This window comes from Anomaloglossus baeobatrachus, chromosome 2 (genome assembly GCF_048569485.1).
Source record: "Anomaloglossus baeobatrachus isolate aAnoBae1 chromosome 2, aAnoBae1.hap1, whole genome shotgun sequence".
Taxonomy (NCBI): domain Eukaryota; kingdom Metazoa; phylum Chordata; class Amphibia; order Anura; family Aromobatidae; genus Anomaloglossus; species Anomaloglossus baeobatrachus.
Genome location: NC_134354.1, coordinates 703,159,820 through 703,183,193, shown reverse-complemented (window position 1 = coordinate 703,183,193; position 23,374 = coordinate 703,159,820). Strand labels below are relative to the sequence as shown.

The 23,374-nt window shown below is 41.6% G+C and overlaps 1 protein-coding gene across 1 annotated transcript; it reads right to left on the bottom strand.

Moving 5' to 3' along the window:
- Nucleotides 1-12,425: 12,425 nt before the first annotated feature.
- Nucleotides 12,426-16,317, bottom strand: LOC142290603 (uncharacterized). The gene is made up of 7 exons (XM_075334566.1): nt 16,259-16,317; nt 15,798-15,929; nt 15,343-15,474; nt 14,881-15,012; nt 14,422-14,553; nt 13,988-14,105; nt 12,426-12,825 (listed from the first exon to the last, which is right to left on the bottom strand). Exons 2-6 carry the CDS (start codon nt 15,895-15,897, stop codon nt 13,993-13,995), a joined length of 609 nt encoding a protein of 202 aa, XP_075190681.1. The 5' UTR covers nt 15,898-15,929; nt 16,259-16,317; the 3' UTR covers nt 12,426-12,825; nt 13,988-13,992.
- Nucleotides 16,318-23,374: the final 7,057 nt, after the last annotated feature.

The window sequence follows — 23,374 nt, the reverse complement described above, 5'->3', positions numbered from 1 at the left end:
CTTACCTCCAGACAGTATGTCTTCCGATCTTGAGTGAAATCTCTTCCGAGTAGGTGCACTATTTACTGTTGCCAGTAGGAAACTGAGAATTATGACTTGCAAAAATCTCATGGTGAGCCTAGAGGTGGGTAGCTTCATGTACAACGACGATCAGCCTCTCTAGACAAAGCTTTCCACTGCCGCGTCGTTCCATATAACCCCAGAGGCAATTATGACATCATAGACACATTAGAACACGATGACATCACAAATGTGGCCTAAGACCAATATAGCAGATGGAATGCAGTGACATCACAGATCATGTGATCTCCCTCTGGCCTTGTCAGCCCCATTTAGATGGGCTGTTTGCTTTACACACCTACCTGTATGGTATAGATATTATCTTTTCTTTGGTCAACTGTGGTCTTCTTCTTAATATGGTATTATTCATTTATATGTATGCTATTACATTAGAGGATCATTGTTAGTTTTTCCCATTCTTTGTACTGTGAATTACAGGTTTATGGGTGTATGTATAGGGATTCCTCCCCTTTTCTTAGCATGGAGGTTTTCCCTACATTTTAATATGTTTTTAAGTGTTAGTATGTAATGTAAATTGTTCATATGTTTGCATGCACCTTGGATGTGTATGGGCTCTTTATTGTACCGGCTCCAGTGCAGTTCCAGCACGTTTTTCCTGTTTGCATATCAATTGTCTCTAGTATGTGCACGGAGCTATAGTATTATTTTATACATTATTCTTAGTAGTGCTCATCCTCCTCCTGTTTATTGTTCTTATTTAGATGGAACATCATCAGTGACATAGACATGGGATTAATGAACACAATATTCATTGTCCATAGGACTTCCTGAAAAAGCAAAACCCCATTCCTTTCAAGATGGGACTCTGTAGACTACCATTTTGAGGATAACTAGAGATAGGGGATTCTTTGCTCTTTTAAGAAAATCCCCTTTAAATACATAAAAATACTATTAAAAACCTCCAATCTACCTTATGATGTCCCTTCAGCTCCATCTACACAGTATGATGACCCCCACAGCTCCTCATGCACAGTATAATGGCCAGAAAAACCACAGATGATGGCTTTATCGCTCCCTTTACAAATTATGATGTCTGAAGAGCCACCACAGGTCCCTTTGTACAGTATAGTGGCACTCAAAGCTCCCTATATAAAGTATACTATGAAGACCCCACAGGTCCCTATGTACAGTATAATGGCACCCACAGCTCTCTATACACATTATGACGTCCCCAAAGCAAATCTATAAATAGGATGGTGGCTCTTACAGCTCCTTATATACAGTACGCTGATTCCCAAAGTACCTATACACAGTATGACAGTCTCCACAGCTATTTAAATAATGTATGATGGCCCTAGAGTTCCCTATATATATTCGTCCTCCAATATACAGTATGAGGCACCAACAGCCCCCTATAGAAAGTATGACGCTCCTATATATTGCTCAATAGGATGATTCCACATGCTCTTCAATGCATAGTATATTGCCCCCCACAGCTCCCTTTACTGTATATAGTGTAATTACACCACAGCTCCTTTCTATACAGTGGGACCTCAACAGCTATGTACAGTATGATGATAGTCACAGCTCCCTATGCACAGTATAATGGTAACAGCCCCCCGATGTACAGTATGATGGCCCTCACAGCTTCCTGTATACAGTAAAGAAGTCCCCCACAGCTCCCTATATACAGTATAATGGCCACACAACTCCTTATACATACTGTGGGACCTCGAGGTTTCTATAGAAATTATAAAGCCCTCCACTCTGATTGCCCCCACATCTTTCTATATACAGAATGATGGTATCTACTTTGCTCAGTATAAATTATGGGGTTCTACAATTCCATATATACAGTATGAGGGCCTTACATCTCCCTATATATGCTCTGGGAACTCACAGCTTCCTTTACTTAGTATAAGGCCTCTACAGCTTAAATACAGTATGATGGCCCCAACAGCTCCCTATATATAGTTTGATTACCCCCCAAAGTCCCAATTCACAGTGTGAGGCCCCCTCAGTTCCACTAGTCAGTATTTAGCCCACACAGCTCCCACCCACAAGGGCATACTAACATGCTAATGGGGGTGACTGGCAAGGAAACTAACGCCCAGGGGACTAGTGCCCTCGCTCATTAGCATATGATAAAAAATCTTTAGAACTACTTTTTCTAAAGATCCCTTTATCTATGCTAGTGTATACAGGGACAGTTAGGCAGGGATTAGCAAAATGCACCCAGATTTGCTGGTGGTTCTGGGTACATATTAGACCTCACAGGTTCCCTTTAACTCCACAGTTGCTGGATGATTGTAGATAATCTGTGCAGTTCTACTTGTCACACTCTCCCTTGTCACATAATAAATAAATGAGGAGTCTGTACCTATTTTGTAATAATGACAGGACCATGTAGGTTCTCTTAATCATTAATGCAACATGTATATTAACGTGTAAGATCCCGAATACACAAGGGCAATGAAAAAACGAACTGTGTGTGCTCACCCTGTAATAGGGTGTCAAACATATCTGAAAGGAGGTGTGCCGCCCCGGTGACGACCAGGGTGCTTGGATTCGGGGTGGTTGTGGCTCGAGGGGTCCGGACCCAGGCTCGGTGGACACTCAAAACTGGAGAAGAGGTTATTTACAGGGAAGTGTTTGTGACGCCACCTGCGGGGTACGGTAATGGGAATACCACCGCTGCTGCAATGAGGACCGGGGCAGATGGTTGGGAGAAGGAAGGTGACAGTCCGTCCCCAGGTAGGGAAGGTCCCGGAGCTCGGGTGACCAGGAATGGTTTGGATAGAGACCAGGTGTGCTGGAGCAATGGGTGTTTCCATTGCTAACTCTCTGCCTTTTTTAACCTTGGTCTGTTAGCAGGCTGAGCCAGTTCTCATTTGTTCTTCAGTTTACTAGCCTTCTTATCTTGCTCCAGACCACATCTACCCCAGATAAGTGCTTGGTTCTTTCTTATGTTGTTTTGTTCTTTTTGTTCTTATCTGGGTTTGTCTTTAACTGTGGTTATTGTCAGTTCTTTAGCTTGCAGGAATCTTCCCTCTCTTTGCTTAGCTGGGAAACTCTCTGCAGCTATGTTTGGAGTATTGCTCCTATAAGTCCATGTGTTTGTTGCTTCTTGAATTTGTAATTGTTCCTGCTTTCTGTTCATTGGTTTGACAAGAGCGCCTGATATAGGACGGAGTTCAGATCGTGCGATCTGAGGACTTTTTGTACTATCAGGTATTTGGATTTTTGTAGGGTTTTTCTCTGGCCACCATCAGCCCCTTTCCTATACTTTCCTATTTAGTCAATGGGGCCTCACCTTTGCTAATCCTATCATCCATCTGTGTATTGTGTTTCCTATATCACCGTTGTCTTTGAATGTGGGGGGCTTGCTATACCTTTGCGGTCTATTTCTGAGGCAGAGAGCTATTCATCCTTCCTTCCTTTAGGATAGCTAGTTCTCCGGCTGGGTTCGCGGTGCATAGGATGTTAGTTCACCCCTCAGCTACTTCTAGTGTTGATGGTTAGTAAGGGGATGGCGGCCAGATTAGTTGCCAATGCTCTTGTCACCTTTTTGCCAATGATCTATTGTGATCTTCCATGGTTCCGGATCATAACAGAGGGGTATGTGTTGTGAATATTGTCTGGTGGAGCTCCGCTCTTGGACTCCCTCCTGTGGTCATTGATGTTAGTGATTTGCATTCTGTTCCTCTGTTCTACTCACCTGGTTGGCAGCTCAAACCTTGATTTTGAATATAGGCGTGTGCTTGCTGTTTGTCTTTGCCAGTTGTCTGAAATTCCTGAAGACTATAGGAATTTGTCTGTTGTCCTTCTGGCTTCCCCGCTACCAAGCTAAGCTAAGTTCTTGGCTTTGCTTCATACTTTTTGTGTATTATTTGCTTATTGCTTCCGTGAATTTCCTCTGAAGGTTTTTCTATTGAATACTGTTTGTTTGTGCCTTCAGATAAGGAAGATTTATCTTCCTAGTCAGTCTATGCTATTAATCTTAGCAAGGGTTAGCCGGTGGGGAAATTTTTTGTCTTTTCCTACCAGAGTCTTGTACGGATTGTGAACATGCGAGTGTTAAATTACTCTTTTTTTTTTTGCACATTCCGTGAAGGAAGTTTTGATAGGGGTTTTATGCTGACCGCAAGAGTTCCCTAGCCTGTCTTTTGTATTTAGTATAGTGTGGCCTCTCTTTGCTCCATCTTGCTCTTACTGGGTATGTTTTTTCATCTTTGCTCACAGTCCGTACATGTGGGAAGCTGCCTATTGTCTCTTTGGGGAAATCTGCTCTGAGGCAAGATAGTTTCTTTTCACTTTCTGCCTTGTAGGTTATGTAGTTCTCCGGCTGGGATTGAGGCATCTAGGTTGTTAGGCATGCTACCCGGCTACTTCTAGTGTGGTGTTAAGTTCAGGGCTTGCGGTCGGTACATTATTACCTACGACTCTGGTGAATTGTGTTCATGGTAGTCATTGAACATCGGATCATAACAGGTATGCCACTATTTCTCAATGTGGATATGGGCACCTTTCACATTTACAACTGCTTCTCAATAAATGAAAATATCATCAAAAGTTAATTTATTTCAGTGATTCAATACAAAAAGGGAAACACATATACTATATAGAGTCATTACACACAGAGGCATCCATTTCAAGTGTGTATTTCTGTTAATGTTGATGATTATTAATTACAGCCAATGAAAACCCAAAAGTCATTATCTCAGAAAATTAGAGTATTACATGAGAGCAACTCAAAAAAATGATTTTAAACTCAGAAATGTTGGCGCCTACTGAAAAGCCTGTACAGTAAATGCCTCAATACTTGGCCGGGGCTCCTTTTGCATGAATTACTGCATCAATGCGGCATGGCATGGAGGCAATCAGCCTGTGGCACTGCTGAGGTGTTACGGAAGCCCAGGTTGCTTTGATAGCAGCCTTCAGCTCGTCTGCATTGTTGGGTCTGGTGTCTCTCATCTTCCTCTTGACAATACCCCATAGATTTTCTATGGTGTTTTTGTGAGGCGAGTTTGCTGGCCAATCAAGCACAGTGATACTGTGGTGATTACACCAGGTATTGGTACTTTTGACAGTGTGGACAGGTGCCAAGTCCTGCTGGAAAATGAAATCTCCATCTCCAAAAAGCTTGTCGGCAGAGGGAAGCATGAAGTGCTTAAAAATTTCAGGTAGACGGCTGCACTGACTTTGGTCTTGATAAAACACAGTGGACCTACACCAGCAGATGACATGGTTCCCTAAACCATCACTGATTGTGGAAACTTCACAGTAGACCTCAAGCAGCTTGGATTGTGGCCTCTACACTCTTCCTCCAGACTCTGGAACCGCGATTTCCAAATGAAATGCAAAATTTACTTTCATCTGAAAACAACACCTTGGACCACTGAGGAACAGTCCGGTTCTTTTTCTCCTTGGCCCAGGTAAGAAACTTCTGGCGTTCTCTATTGGTCATGAGTAGCTTGACACAAGGAATGCGACACTTGTAGCCCATGTCCTGGATACGTCTGTGTGTGGTAGCTCTTGAGGCACTGACTCCAGCAGCAGTCCACTCCTTGTGAATCTCCCTTAAATTTTTGAATGGCCTTTTCTTAACAATTCTTTCAAGGCTGCGGTTATCCCGGTTGCTTGTGCACCTATTTCTATCACACTCTTTCCTTCCACTCAACTTTCCATTAAAATGCTTGAATACAACACTGTGAACATCCAGCTTCTTTAGCAATCACCTTTTGTGGCTTACCTTCCTTGTGGAGTGTGTCAATAACTGCCTTCTGGACATCTGTCAAGTCAGCAGTCTTCCCCATGATTGTGTAGCCTACTGAACCAGACTAAGGGACCATTTTAAATGCATAGGAAGCCTTTGCAGGTGTTTTTTGTTAATTATTCTAATTTTCTGAGATAATGATTTTTGGGTTTTCATTGGCTGTAAGCCATAATCATCATCATTAACAGAAATGAACACTTGAAATAGATGCCTCTGTGTGTAATGACTATATAATATATACATTCCCTTTTTGCATTGAATTACTGAAATAAATTAACTTTTTGATGATATTCTGATTTATTGAGAAACACTTGTATTACTGTAATTTATTTGCGCATCTGTGATCTTAAGGGATAATGATTGTAGGTTACTATAACATTCATATTTGTAATTTTGGTATCCTTCCATCTTTGTATGGGTGCACACTGAGAGCCGAGCCTATCTGCATTTAAATGCTTATACAATAGTGTTTAATATGTTGTTAGTCACTTGAAAAATATGTAAGTTGGTTTTATTGATTATCATAAAATTTGGGTAACATACAGACGCTAGTTATATCAATATGGTCTCAATTTATATACATTTACCTATCAGGGATGCCACTAACGTGACTCCGTCATGCAGGCGCCCATAACTCTCTTTAATCCAGTAGTTTTTCCAGGTCTCACATCGCAAACTGATGGTATGCACTGTGCACTGTGCAGGCGCAGTATCCTGCTTGTATATTGCAGCGATTCACCATGCGGCGCTGATACTGAGCATGTATGTTACCCTTTTCCGGGACGCCATCCGCCGCCAATCTTGCCGACTCGTCCATGTTCTCGGTAATTACCTTATGTCTCTGTTTATTATTTCATGTGAATTTAAGGCACGTTTGCCAGCAGCACATTCACTGCTACCCCTGAAGAAGCCACAGCTGTGTGGCGATACGCGTCGGTCTCTCACATTCCCAATTTCTTTATATGGCATTGAATAGCTGGACTGTTCTCTCTGTCCGTAAGCATTGTGCTTGATTTTTCATTGTCTAATTGTCTGTGGCACCTTCATTTAGGTCCTACTTTGTTAGCTTTACACAGGTTTATTATTCTTATAATACTGCATGGTTGTTCAGTTAAATATGTATTTTATGTGATTACTACTAGTGTTCTGCTATATACCTGCATTAATCCATCTCATTATGTGGAATAATGGTTATGCTTGATTAATGTTATTTGTTACATTGCTGTTTTTTAGCATAGCAATATAGATGCCTGGGGATTGTGTGCGTTCCTTACAGAAGCACAGTTTGTCTGATTTATGTCTTTGTTGTTTTTTAAGTGGATTTTTATATGCACTAGCTGTGTTTGTATGTCTGGTTTGCTACCGATTTAATGAAATTTAATATTTTATCAGTATTTATTGGTGATACCCAAAACATTTTTTGCACACCACTTTCTTTCCTCACCTTCCCTTCAAATCGTTCAAAATTGGTGTGTTTTTTGGTTGACCCCTATCTACATCTATAGTGCCCTCTAAATCTTCTTCTCTTGATATCTTGACTGGGTATCAAAATACGAGGGACTCTGTGCCTTTTTTAAATCATTTAAATAAATGATTTTAAAAAAACGACATGCGGTCCCCACCAATCTTGATACCCAGCCAAGATAACAGTGTTCCCACGGTACCCCAGCTGTGACCTCAGGCAAACTTAGTGAACTCACCTCAGGTGAATTCAATGAACTCATATTGCACCAAATCTGCATCTCCTGGTAAAATAAAAATACATCGAAACCCCATCACGTTTTTATGTTTTTCTGCCCCAAGATGCAGATTTAGTGCAGATATTTATTCCAAATATCTGCATCTCCTGGCAGAAAAATGCACCAAAAAATTTGATGTGGTTGGGACACGGTTTTCTATCAGGAGATGTAGATTTTTTTGCAGAAATGTGTTGCAAAAATTTGTTGCATATCTTGGCATTTTTTTGCCACAAACTGCAGATTTGGTGCAGAAATTTCAATTGCAACACATTTCTGCACCAACACTGCATCTCCTGGCAGAAAAATGGCGTAAAAAAAATGCATCAAAAGTGCATTACATTTTTTGGTGCATTTTTATTCCAAGAAATGCAGATTTCTGCAACAAATTTCTGTGCAAAATCTGCATCTCCTGGAAGAAAAACAGATCAAAACCACAACACGTTTTTGGTGCATTTTTCAGCCAGGAGATGTATATTTTCTGCAACAAAATACTTGAGAGCACAAAGCCTAAGCTGGTAATTCAGCCTTGAGTTCACCTGAGGTGAGTTCATTGAGTTCACCTGAAGTCACAGCTGAGGTTCAATGGGAACTCAGGAGAACTCACTGATATCACCACTCTCACAGCAGCTGCTCCATCAGTGTGTCGCTCTGGCCACAGTGAAAGGTCACGTTTTCCAATGTGACCACGCACTGCGACCTCAGATGTAGCAGAGCTGAGATCATCATGGGATGTCATGGTGTGGATTACGCCGGATCTGCAGAGGGGTTTTGGAGGTTAATAATTTGGAGAAATAGGGTGATTTTTCATTTTTTTTTTATAAAGGATTTTTCTCTGCGATTTGTGTTTATTTCTTTTTACTTACACAATTAGTAATGGGGGGGTAGAATAGACCCCATTACTAACCTCAGGCTTGATGACAGCCGTGAATTTTTGACAAATCACAGCTGTCATTAATCTCTTATCTTACCACAATTGCCACCGCTTCAGAGCAATTGGGATGAGCCATGTAAGTGCCAGGATTGGCACATCTAATAGATGCACCAATTCTGGGGCAGCTGCGAGCTGCAGTTTTAGGGCTGGGGAGGTTCCAATAATCTTGGGTGTCCCCAGTCTGAGAATTCCAGCACCCAGCTGTCTGCTTTATCTTGGCTTTATTTTCCTTAAATTATTTATTTAAATAATTTAAAAGAAGCTGCATGGGGTCCTTCATATTTTGATACTCAGCCAAAATAATGCACACAGCTGGGAGGCTGCAGCCTCTAGCAGGTATCAAAATATGGGGACCCTACGCAATTTTTTCCAATTATTTTTTTTTTACACTCCACTTTGGGTACCCAGACAACTACTGTGAGGGCAACCAATCACAGAAGCTTGCATGCAGGCAGATAGTCTGACTACAACCAATCACAGATGCTATCATAGAGGGTGGATGGGGAAAGCAGTGAAAATGCATGATATTTAATGAGCAGAGTGGAATCAGTGTGACAGCTGTGCAGAGACTCGGTATGTATAATTGTCTTGCTTAAATCATTATATTGCTTCCTTTTTTTAATTCTTATCCAGGCGGCTGAAACCGAACAGTAACAAAGACTTCCCTGAGAAGCCTGTGTTCGGGGTCATTGCACGGACACTACGTGTTCAGTACAGTACCCAAACTTTATTAGTGATGGGCGAACTTGAACTGTAAATGTGGCACCTCAGGGTTCAGTTGCCTTGCTGGGATGGTAGATGCATGTTTCGGGTGCTTCTGTGGATGGGTGCAAGGAACAGGTAGACAGCGACTCCCCCTCAGCCGCCCCCCCTTCCTGCAATTCTACTCCATGGTTGCAGGGCTTATGGGAGCCCTATGTTTTTAGAGGCACTTCCAGCACCCTGCGGCTCCCTGCACACTTGTCTCTCCCCTGGTGATTGTGGTGGGGAGACTTGTGTTTCCCTGTGGACCTCCGTTGCGTGGGACAGGGGAGCGCAACCATTCCCTCCCTCCCTGCGCCTCACCTCATCCAGCGCCTCCGCATCCTGCCGACTCTCCATGCTGCCCCTTCTCTGTGCGAGACCTGGCTGCTGCTGCGCTTCAGTCGGTGGTTGGGACTTTCCCCAGGCTCTCCCCCGTGTGCTCCGATCTTTACAGGCACAGACGCCTCCGTGCTCGCGGCCGCTCCGTCACGTGGGGGGCCGCCATCCTGGGTTGCTGCTCCCCTTCCTTCCTCCAGCCGCGTGGTTGACCGCCGGAGGGCTGCTCCGTCACTGCAGGTCAGCGGTGGCGGGGATGCAGTCTGCCTCAGGGGAGTCTGGTGGATGGATACGCTGACCGCGGGCTCCTCCATGTGCCTGCCTTGTGGTGAGTCTCCTCCATGCGTCTCCGACGGGGGATCATGGAGCTCTCGGCGGGGGGGATTGGGCCGGGTGAGCAGTGTAACAATGTCCCCCTTAGTGGTAGGGGGTTGTGAGGAAGCCCTGGACCTGGTTTTCCGAGTAGATTTACCCATCTTGAAGGTGGATGCCGATGGATTTGCTAGGGTGAAGCAGGAGCTCCAGAAAAAGCAGCCTTACACCTCCATAGTTAGCCACGCCCCCATCTTTGTTGTTTTTTAAGTGGATTTATATATGCACTAGCTGCGTTTGTATGTCTGGTTTGCTACCGATTTAATAAAATTTAATATTTTATCATTATTTATTAGTGATGCCCAAAACATTTTTTGCACACCACTTTCTTTCCCCGTCTTTCCCTTCAAATCGTACAAAATTGGTGTGTTATTTGGTTGACCCCTATCTACATCTATAGTGCCCTCTAATCTTCTTCTCTTGTTATCTTGGCTGGGTATCAAAATACGAGGGACTCCATGTGCCTTTTTTAAATCATTTTAAAAAACAACATGCGGTCCCCACCAATCTTGATACCCAGCCAAGATAACAGTGTTCCCATGGTACCCCAGCTGTGACCTCAGGCAAACTCAGTGAACTCACCTCAGGTGAATTCAATGAACTCATATTGCACCAAATCTGCATCTCCTGGTAAAAAAAAATACATCAAAACCCCATCACGTTTTTTACAGTATGTTTTTCTGCCCCGAGATCCAGACTTGGTGCAGATATTTATTCCAAATATCTGCATCTCCTGGCAGAAAAATGCACCAAAAAATTTGATGTGGTTGTGACACGGTTTTCTATTAGGAAATGTTGATTTGGTGCAGAAATGTGTTGCAAAAATTTGTTGCATATCTTGGCATTTTTTTGCCACAAACTGCAGATTTCGTGCAGAAAAATGCGTAAAAAATGCATCAAAAGCGCATTACATTTTTTGGTGCATTTTTATTCCAAGAAATGCAGATTTCTGCAACAAATTTCTTTGCCAAATTTGCATTTCCTGGAAGAAAAACACATCAAAACCACAACACGTTTTTGGTGCGTTTTTCAGCCAGGAGATGTCGACTTTCTGCAACAAAATACTTGTGAGCACAAAGCCTAAGCTGGTAATTAAGCATTGAGTTCACCTGAGGTGAGTTCATTGAGTTCACCTAAGGTCACAGCTTAGGTTCCATGGGAACTCAGGAGAACTCACTGATATCACCACTCTCACAGCAGCGGCTCCATCATTGTGTCGCTCTGGCCACAGTGAACGGTCACGTTTTCCAATGTGACCACGCACTGCGACCTCAGATATAGCAGTGCTGGATTCATCATGGGATGTCGTGATGTGGATTACGCCGGATCTGCAGGGGTGTTTTGGAGGTTAATAATTTGGAGAAATAGGGTGATTTTTCATTTTTTAATAAAGGATTTTTCGCTGCATTTTGTGTTTATTTCTTTTTACTTACACAATTAGTAATGGGGGGGGGGGGGGTCGCATAGACCCCATTACTAACCTCAGGCTTGATGACAGCCGTGATTTTTTGACAAATAACAGCTGTCATTAATCTCTTATATTACCACAATTGCCACTGCTTCAGGGCAATTGGGATGAGCCAGGTAAGTGCCAGGATTGGCACATCTAATGGATGCACCTATTCTAGGGCAGCTGTGAGATGCAGTTTTAGGGCTGGGGAGGTTCCAATAACCTTAGACCTCCCCAGCATGTGAATTCCAGCACCCAGCTGTCTGCTTTATATTGGCCGTTTTTTCTTAAATTATTTATTTTTAAATAATTTAAAAGTAGCTGTATAGAATCCCTCATATTTTGATACACAGCCAAGATAATGCACACAGCTGGGGGGCTGCAGCCTTTAGCAGGTATCAAAATATGGTGGACCCTACGCAATTTTTTCAAATTACTTTTTTTTTTTTTTACACTCCACTTTGGGTACCCAGACAACTACTGTGAGGGCAACCAATCACAGAAGCTGGCATGCAGGCAGATAGTTTGACTACAACCAATCACAGATACTGTCACAGAAGGTGGATGGGGAAAGCAGTGAACATGCATGATATTTAATGAGCAGACTGGAAGCAGTGTGACAGCCGTGCGGGGACTCGGTAAGTATAATTGTCTTGCTTAAATCATCATATTGCTTCCTTTTTTTGTTCTTATCCAGGTGGCTGAAACCGAACAGTAACATGGTGTTCCCTGAGAAGCCCGTGTTCGGGTTCCTTGCACAGACAGTACATGTTTGGTACAGAACCCAAACTTTATTAGTGATGGGCGAACTCTAACTGTAAACACATCAACATTGTGTACATTACTCTCTACATTGATTGAGGTCTCCAGGGGCGGGGTGCACGAGTCCAGCAACCTCTTACAACCCAACAGGGGTTTTGAGAAAGTATTGGAGAGTGAAAATCGTAAATTTGCCATTTTTGTGCCCAACAAATTGCACCCATCTTTTCCTTCTAATAAATCACAACAAACAACAGACACAAACACCAAGTAGACGGCATAAGGCATAATAATAATGAGATTTATTCAGCGCTATTAATTCCACAGCGCTATATAATTTAGAGTCCCTATCAGTATATCTTTGGAGTGTGGGAGGAAACCGGAGTACCCGGAGGAAACCCACGCAGACACAGGGAGAACATACAAACTCCTTGCAGATGTTGTCCTTGGTTGGATTTGAACCCAGGAGTGCAAGACTGCAGTGCTAACCACTGAGCCACTGTGCTGCCCAAGGCATAATTGGAAAACTTGATTCAATTATTCCAATCTAGGCCAATAAATGGGATAACAATATTTTAGTATCCCTGTGTACAAAATATGTACATGGATGTGGGATATGGCCAAGCCGGCCATAATGGTGAAATATAGTCCAATGATGAATGCCTCGATGATCGGGCGATGAACTGATGTTTTCAGCCTTATAGGAAGAAAAAAAAATAATTATTAAAAACTGGCCACATGATGTTTAAGTGATAGAGAGAGACAGATAGAAGACTGTAAATATGTAAAATATCCCCATGTACCTCCATATAACATCAAAGGCATCAGAAAGTGCAGTATAGGCCCATAGCAGTCTATGGACAACATTTCATGGATTTATATAACACGGATTGGAGCTGAGCAAAAGCATTCCTAAAAACCTGGTTTAGCGGCTACATGGGTGGTTTATTGCCACCAGATCAGAGCCCCGTGAAGTTTCACCCATGTCTTGGCATCCCCGGTGCATCATCTTAATAGAAGGCCTGGCACAAAGTCATCTTTACTGGCAGGAAGGAGGAGGTTTGCTCGTTTTAAAAAAATCAAAGAGTAACATGAACATTGCTTACTATAATTGAGCAAAAAAGTTAATGTTTTGGTTATTTTATGCCATCTTCTTCATTTAATATTCCTCCTTTCCTCATAGAACATGATGTAGTTATGATAAAGCTAAATACCAGTACTGTAAGAAAAGATGAACAAAAATATTTGCAGAACCCTGGTCCAATACCACATGGTAATAGTGTCTGGCTGCCAGAACATGGACCTATGAACCTGCCCCTACCTGCCAGCATCCTGGCTCCTCTTTCGATTAGTGGACCTGGCACAATATCATCTTTGCTGAACAATGAAGGCAAGACATGGTGCCAGGTCATCTAATTAAAAGGGGCGCCGAGATGCTGGTAGCTAGGAGGAGGTTCAGAGGACTGTGGTGGAGGCCACAGACTACCAACATGGCCACTGACTCTTTTTGATCATCTCTAATCCTCACAGACCTCCTACTCCACTGCCTTATAATCCCACCCCTGAGGAGAAAATACAGTATAGGGTTACACACAGTATGGACACTAAATTGGTAGCAAATAACATAGGGGTTAATTAAACAGGGAGAGAGAGTGAGAGTAAAAGCAGAGAGAAGAGAAAGAAATCCCAAACTTTTCTACTGCGAGAAGGATAAGTAACGTGTGTCCTATGAATACATTATTACACTCTGCCACCACCGGCCCTACATCTCTCTCGCTATTGAGGCAACTGCCCCTGATTAGAATGGGTTGGGATTTTGCTACATTGAATCTCATGAAATTAAAATCTGGAGAACTTACTGTCATTAGTGGCTGGGATGGAAAAAACCACAAAAGCAGGTCTTGGTGCCTTTGTGGATTTCTCCTTTTACAACCCTTTGCTTTGCTTTGGTTGCATCATCTTCTTTGCTCTTGGCTTCTGCAAAAGAAACAGAGGAATTTATCAGGGCATTTGTGACTTTTTTTTGCCTTCAGAAAACCTATGAATATATTGAATACTATTACATGAGAAAACCATTTAATTTTTTGCCTATTTAGGTGTCTCCCATCCAGGCTTAGGAAGATGAGTTTTAGCTGTGCACATAAAGATTAGTCCAGCTGTATGAAATGGGAGTTTGGAAAAAGTTGAAAATAGTAAAAATTCCTTCACCAGTTGATGGGGGAGGTGACAGGATAGAGTGGGAAAAAGTTCTAGACAGAAGTGTTCATGGGGTATAAAATACTGGAGGACTTACCATCAGCAGAGAGATCTATGCTAACACCAATGGTGGCAGGCGGACAGGTCGCGGTGTCGTCAGCGCTGTCTACGTCTCCAACCGGTTCTAAGGGCTCCATATTGATAACAATATGGTCTTTGCTGGTATCCTCTGTAACAGAAACATAGAGAACATTGCATCGGGGAATTTTAGACAATTGTTTTTAGCCTTTAGAAATATATATATAAATATGTTGCATGTTGTACTTGACCAAACGTGTAAATTTTGGCTTTTTTGTGGCCATATCCACTTTTAGAAACAGGTTGGAAATAGTGTCTGGTTTACCTATGCAAATAAGCCAAATTTATTGACAGAAACATTTTAGAAAAGTTGGAAAAAGTGACAATTCCAGAACACCAGTATTGCTGAGATTGGGATACAGGAAAGAGGAGAGAAAGATAAAAGTGTTCATGTGGTATAAAATACTGGAGGACTTACTGTCAGTAGTGAGATCTGTACTGATATCAATGGAGGCAGGCGGACAGGTCGCGATATCTTCAGCGCTGTCTACGTCTCCAGCCGGTTCTAAGGGCTTCATATTGGTAACAATATGGTCTGTGCTGGTATCCCCTGTAACAGAAACATAGGTAAGATTGCATCAGGGCATTTTAGATAATTTTTTTTAGCCTTTAGAAATTTATATAAATATGTTGCATGTTATACTTGAGCAAACATGTATAAATTTTGGCTATTTTTCTGGCCTTATCCACCTTTAGGAACAGGTTAGAAATAGTGTCTAGTTTACCTATGTAAATAAGCCAAAAATATTGACAGAAATATTTTAAAAAAGTTGGAAAAAGTGACAATTCCAGAACACCAGTATTATTGTGATAGGGCTACAGGAAAGAGAAAAGAGAAAGATAAAAGTGTTCATGTGGTATAAAATACTGAAGGACTTACCGTCAGCAGAGAAATCTGTGCTGATATCAATGGTGGCAGGCAGACAGGTCGCGGTGTCTTCAGTGCTGTCTATGTCTCCAACCGGTTCTAAAGTCTCCATATCGATAACAATATTGTCTTTGCTGTTATCCTCTGTAACAGAAGCATAGGGGAGATTGTATCAGGCCATTTAGGAAACTGGTTTTTTAGTCTTTAGAAATATGTATATATATATATATACTAAATATTTTTGAGTTTTAATGATTTAGTCGCCCTATCCAGTATTAGAAAGAGGATGGAAACAGTAGCTGGTTTATCCGTGCAAATAAGATTTAAGCCAAATTTATCAACTAGAACTTTTTAAAAAGTTCGAAAAATTGACAATTCCAAAACACCAGTATTGTTGTGATAGGGCTACAGGAAAGAGGAGAGAAAGATAGAAGTATACATGTAGTATAACATACTGGAGGACTTACTGTCAGTAGGGAGATCTGCACTGATTTCAATGGTGGTAGGCGGACAGGTCGCGGTGTCTTCAGCGCTGTCTACGTCTCCAACCGGTTCTAAGGGCTCCATATTGGTAACAATATGGTCTTTGCTGGTATCCTCTGTAACAGAAACATAGGGAAGATTGCATCAGGGCATTTTAGACAATTTTTGTTTAGCCTTTAGAAATATATATAAATATGTTGTATGTTATACTTGAGCAAACATATGTAAATTTTGGCTATTTTTCTGGCCTTATCCACTTTTAGAAACAGGATGGAAAAAGTGTCTGGTTTACCTATGCAAATAAGCCAAATTTAGTGACAGAAACATTTTTAAAAAGGTGGAAAAAGTGAAAATTCCTGAACACCAGTATTATTGTGATAGGGATACAGGAAAGAGAAGAGAAAAATAAAAGTGTACATGTGGTAGAAAATACTGGAGGACTTACCGTCAGCAAAGAAATCTGTACTGATATCAATGGAGGCAGGCGGACAGGTCGCGGTGTCTTTAGCGCTGTCTAAGTCTCCAGCCGATTCTAAAGTCTCCATATCGATAACAACATGGTCTTTGCTGTTATCCTCTGTAACAGAAGCATAGGGAAGATTGTATCAGGGCATTTAGGAAACAGTTTTTTTAGCCTTTAGAAATATGTATATAAATACTAAATATTTTTGAGTTTTAATGATTTAGTCGCCCTATCCAGTATTAGAAAGAGGATGGACACAATAGCTGCTTTACCCGTGCAAATAAGTTTTAAGCCAAATTTATCAACTAGAACTTTTTAAAAAGTTCGAAAAATTGACAATTCCAAAACACCAGTATTGTTGTGATAGGGCTACAGGAAAGAGGAGAGAAAGATAGAAGTATACATGTAGGATAACATACTGGAGGACTTACTGTCAGTAGGGAGATCTGCACTGATTTCAATGGCGGCAGGCGGACAGGTCGCGGTGTCTTCAGCGCTGTCTACGTCTCCAACCGGTTCTAAGGGCTCCATATTGGTAACAATATGGTCTTTGCTGGTATCCTCTGTAACAGAAACATAGGGAAGATTGCATCAGGGCATTTTAGACAATTTTTGTTTAGCCTTTAGAAATATATATAAATATGTTGTATGTTATACTTGAGCAAACATATGTAAATTTTGGCTATTTTTCTGGCCTTATCCACTTTTAGAAACAGGATGGAAAAAAGTGTCTGGTTTACCTATTCAAATAAGCCAAATTTAGTCAGAAACATTTTAAAAAAGGTGGAAAAAGTGAAAATTCCAGAACACCAGCATTGCTGTGATAGGGATACAGGAAAGAGAAGAGAAAAATAAAAGTGTACATGTGGTAGAAAATACTGGAGGACTTACTGTCAGCAAAGAAATCTGTACTGATATCAATGGCGGCAGGCGGACAGGTCGCGGTGTCTTCAGCGCTATCTATGTCTCCAGCCGGTTCTAAAGTCTCCATATCGATAACAACATGGTCTGTGCTGTTATCCTCTGTAACAGAAACATAGGGGAGATTGTATCAGGTCATTTAAGAAACATTTTTTTTTAGCCTTTAGAAAAATATATATATATATATATATATATATATATATATATACTAAATATATTTGAGTTTTAACAATTTAGTTGCCCTATCCAGTATTAGAAGAGGATGGACACAATAGCTGCTTTACCCGTGCAAATAAGTTTTAAGCCAAATTTATCAACTAGAACTTTTTAAAAAGTTTGAAAAAGTGAAAATTCCAAAACACCAGTATTGTTGTGATAGGGCTACAGGAAAGAGGAGAGAAAGATAGAAGTGTACATGGGTATAAAATACCGGAGGACTTACTGTCAGTAGGGAGATCTGTACTGATATCAATGGCGGCAGGCGGACAGGTCGCGGTGTCTTCAGCGATATCTATGTCTCCAGCCGGTTCTAAGGGCTCCATATTGGTAATAACATGGCCCCTGCAGTAATCTGTAACAGAAACAAAGGAGGGAAAATTAGACAAACGGGGGGAGATTTATCAAAACGGGTGCAAAGAAAGTGGAGGAATTTCTAATAATAACCAATCAGATTCCTCCGCTCATTTCCCAGTGACCCTGTGAAATTTCTAAGCCTAATCGTGATTGGTTGCTCGTCTGCTCCACTTTTTCTTTACTCCGGTCTCAGATCACCTCCACAGTGTGTAATAGAAGTGAATGGAAGCTGCTCAGCCGTCCTCTACACATTGTATTGTTTTATGGCAGCTTCTTATACAATTTAATACATTTTTCGCTAACAGTAACAAATGCTTTTTTAGAATATGTAGTTTTTTCTCTTATACTTACCACATTTTGTATCCTGATCAGATTGTGTCTTCTTAGACGTTCTACATTATTGTAAAGAGAGAATAATATTTCAGGTTAATATATAAAAATAAATGACTTTCCAGTGCACCTGAAGTCTTTATCAGTAACTATACTTTCAAGTAACTTTTTAGAATAAGTTCTGATTTCTACTGTACATGGGGGGGGGGAATTTCTGGCCATTACATGGATTTGTATCACTGTCTTGCATTGTTCCCAGGCTTCCTCTCTATACGTGTTATCTTTTAATTTGCACCTTAATCTGGTGGGAGCAGCTGCTATAGTTTCTCCCATGTTCTGCACAGCACACAGAGAGGGATTCCTGCTCTTCACTCCTCATTTTGCCCATAGACTGAAGCAGGAGCTGCACAATGGACACGATACAGCAATACTGAGACGTGTAGATGTGAATCCAGCTCTAGATCAAAGCAAAAGCTTGTTCTTGGTCTTTCTGTGTCTCCCTGGAGGTGTAATCTGATACCTCACTGTAACCTGGCACCTCACTGTAACCTGACTCCTCACTGTAACCTGACATCTCACTGTAACCTGACACCTCCCTGTAACCTGACTCCTCACTGTAACCTGACTCCTCACTGTAACCTGACTCCTCACTGTAACCTGACACCTCACTATAATCTGACACCTCACTGTAACCTGACACCTCACTGTAACCTGACACCTCACTGTAACCTGACACCTCACTGTAGTGTCAGCTCCTTTTTTCTTGAGCAAGACATGATTTTTTTGAATGATTGATGAGTTCAGGAGGCAGAGGAGGGGGGAGAAGTGTCTTATAAGTGGAGACAGAAGGCTGGAACTCTGATATGTTATACATTTTCCTACATTCGCCTGTGCTATTGATTTATTCAAAATTTGTTGCCAGTACAGTTCTGTTTTAAAAGAGAAATGAAGTTCAGGAAAACAAATTTTATATTGTTTGGTAATAATGATGGAGCGCCACTTCTCATCCCTAAGTCTTAGCTAAATGACAAACAGTAAGGGGTACTTCACACACAGCGAGATCGCTACTGAGATCGCTGCTGAGTCATGTTTTTTGTGACCTCATTAGCGATCTCGTTGTGTGTGACACTGAACAGTGATCTGGCCCCTGCTGTGAGATCGCTGCTCGTTACACACAGTGATGGTTCGTTTTTTTATTGTTGCTCTCCCGCTGATAAGCACACATTGCTGTGTGTGACAGCGAGAGAGCAACAATCCTGAATGTGCAGGAGGCAGGAGCTGGCGTCTGACAGCCTGCGGTAAGCTGTAACCAAGGTAAACATCGGGTAACCAAGGTGGTTACCCGATATTTACCTTCGTTACCAGCCTCCGCAGCTCTCATGCTGCCAGTGCCGGCTCCTGCTCCCTGCACACGCTAAGTTAAGCGGTGTGAGCTGGTAACTAAGGTAAACATCGGGTAACCATACCCGATGTTTACCTTAGTTACCAGTGTCCGCAGCTTCCAGACGCCGGCTCCGTGCAAGCGCAGCGTCGCTTGCACGTCGCTGCTGGCTGGGGGCTGGTCACTGGTCGCTGGTGAGATCTGCCTGTTTGACAGCTCACCAGCGACCATGTAGCGATGCAGCAGCGATCCTGACCAGGTCAGATCGCTGGTCGGATCGCTGCTGCATCGCTAAAGTGTGAAGGTACCCTAACACAGAGCATCTCTCTCCGGGGGTCAGGTCCTGTATTACACAGACACTAGTGTGAATTGAGACTGTGTAATGATTAATTTCTCCAGTGGTGGCGCTGCAGGAAAGGGATCAGTTGCTTCCAGGACTCTACAAATACTGGGCGTCCATCCAGACATAATTTTGCAAATATTGATTGTCCAAAGTAGAGCTCCCCTGTAACCCTTCTTTATGGAAAATGACTCTACTACTCTATGAGCAATATGGACTCTCCAAACACCAAGAACCATTATTCTCTATAACAATGCAGAGAGATAGAAACAGAACAATGGAGTGTAGATGTATGAACGTACAGTAAGTTATCTTTTGATAATACAGAAAATAAAATCATTATATACACTTACATGCATCTGATGCAGAAATTGTAAATCAGAATCACCAGGAGGGATGCAACGCCGACAGATGCAGCCACCGGAATCACAATGGTGCTATATTCAGGGCCTTTCTCATCCAGGCCTGTATAGCTGGGTCCCTTAGCATCGAGGTCTTCAACCTTAGCGCTTGTATCCGTGGGTCTTGTATATTCAATGCCTTCTCCTGGGTTCTTTGAAATAGGTTCTGGATTCAAGGACAGAGAGAAAAAAAAACATTTTGTTAGTATCACTTTAGTGTATTAAACTTGTACAGGACTCCTACACTGGTATTCTATAATTATTGGAGTTGGTGAGCCAATAGACACTGATATATCATTATCAATACTACACTGTGGGGGAAGAATTGATAATTTGGAAACTGCTATATGGCACTACAATGCTGAATGGTTACAAACTATTATGTGGACACTTTTCTCTCCTTTGACTTCATTACTTACAGGAAAGTATTGGTATGGCTGTATAGGTGATTGCCCTTATAGAAATCAAACCTTTTGTGTAGAGAAGCAATGAGAAATCTAATGTGGAAGTCATATGTAAATCAGGCTGATGTGCACTGGGGTGTGTCACTGCACCTGAACTGCTTCTTCCAAGTGCACTGACACGCCCCAGTGCACATCAGCCTGATTTACATATAGTTTATACAGTATATTTGTACACTGGATCTCTATACAAAAGAAAACATTATATATTGGGTGATGAGCTCCTATACAGCCACACCACTACTTCCATATATAAAACCTCACTGACAAGTGCCCTTTAAATGTATGTTACAAATTTAATATTTTACATGATAAATGTCTATAGCCCTAATTCTGATATGAAGCCATTAGCAGCGTTCACTGTGACCTATAAAATAATGATAATTACAGCCATAATAATCAGTCTCCAACTCAAAAAGAAAATCATGGTCTCATTAATTTTTTCCCATAGTCAGTAAAATAAAGTGGCCTTTTTTACAGACTGTGCAGAGATTTCTACAGGAGGAGGGGGCGACCCTGGTAATGACTTCATAAATGGAGGTGTATTGTAGGTCCATGCCCTCCTGGAGAAAGAATATGGACTTTCCTATGTAAAGCAGAATGATGGGGACAGTGTATAATCACTGCAGGGGAACATTGCCATGATGATATATTGGATGTGGAGGATATATTATCTAGATCTTCTGATTACCTGATTGTGTGATTTCAAATTATTTATTTAGAGAAATCAAAATGAAATAACTCGCTTTGATTACATATTATATACTGACTTTTTATAGTTAATTTAAAATATAATTAAAAATGTAAAATATGTTCTGTATGGTTGCTGGCTTTTTCCACTTATCTTGTTCATCGCTACTACACCAGGATCCGGCCTGATGTGCCTGGCACCATCCACCATTTGGGATACTTATAGGTCCAAGTGAGCTGTGATTTCATTATTCTTTTAGTTTAAAATATAACAACAAATGTAAAACATATTCTGTATATAGATAAGTCACCAACATGAATTACACTGTACTATTAACACTCCTGAACCCCATGTGTTGGACAAGCAGTGACCCCACAAAACCTCCCAGAGACGCCACTTTGGGTCATATTCATAGAAAATCTGCCAATCTGATAAAATAATGTTTAGATTCTGATGTTCTTACCTCCAGACAGTATGTCTTCCAATCTTGAGTGAAATCTCTTCCGAGTAGGTGCACTATTTACTGTTGCCAGTAGAAAACTGAGAATTATGACTTGCAAAAATCTCATGGTGAGCCTAGAGGTGGGTAGCTTCATGTACAACGACGATCAGCCTCTCTAGACAAAGCTCTCAACTGCCGCGTAGTTCCATATAACCCTAGAGGCAATTATGACATCATAGAGACATTAGAACACGATGACATCACAAATGTGGCCTAAGACCAATATAGCAGATGGAATGCAGTGACATCACAGATCATGTGATCTCCCTCTGGCCTTGTCAGCCCCATTTAGATGGGCTGTTTGCTTCACACACCTACCTGTATGGTATAGATATTATCTCTTCTTCGGTCAACTGTGGTCTTCATCTTAATATGGTATTATTCATTTATATGTATGCTATTACATTAGCAGGGTTCCCCAACTCCAGTCCTCGAGGGCCGCCAACAGTGCATGTTTTCAGGATTTCCTTAGCATTGCATGGGTGTTGGAATCATCAACTGTGCAGGTGATTAAATTATCACATGTGCAATACTAAGGAAATCCTGAAAACATGCACTGTTGGCGGACCTTGAGGACTGGAATTGGGGACCCATGCATTAGAGAATCATTGTTAGTTTTTCCCATTCTTTGTACTGTGCATTAAAGGTTTATGGGTGTATGTATAGGGATTCCTCCCCTTTTCTTAGCATGGAGGTTTTCCCTACATTTTAGTATGTTTTTAAGTGTTAGTATGTAATATAAATTGTTCATATGTTTGCATGCACCTTGGATGTGTATTGGCTCTTTATTGTACCGGCTCCAGTGCAGTTCCAGCATGTTTTCCTGTTTGCATATCAATTGTCTCTAGTATGTGCACGGAGCTATAGTATTATTTTATACATTATTATTAGTAGTGCTCACCCTCCTCCTGTTTATTGTTCTTATTTAGATGGAACATCATCAGTGACATAGACATGGGATTAATGAACACAATATTCATTGTCCATAGGACTTCCTGAGAAAGCAAAACCCCATTCCTTTCAAGATGGGACTCTGCAGACTCCCATTCTGAGGATCACTATAGATAGGGGATAGATAGGGGATTCTTTGATATTTTAAGAAAACCCCTTTAAATACATAAACCTGCTATTAAAAGCTCCCAATCTACCTTTTGATGTCCCTACAGCTCCATCTACACAGTATGATGACCCTCACAGCTCCCCATGCACAGTATAATGGCCAGAAAAACACAGATGATGGCTTCATCGCTCCCTTTACACATTATGATGTCTGAAGAGCCACTTTACAAGCAGTATGATGACCACCACAGGTCCCTTTGTACAGTATAGTGGCACTCAAAGCTCCCTATATACAGTATACTATGATCAGAGGTGTATCTAGGCTTTCCAGCACCCGGGGCAAGAATTCAGTTTGGCGCCCCCCATGTGACCAATTATTCATATGTGATTTGCACACTTACAGTCACATGATGACGAGCTGCTCTTAATAATTCACCGG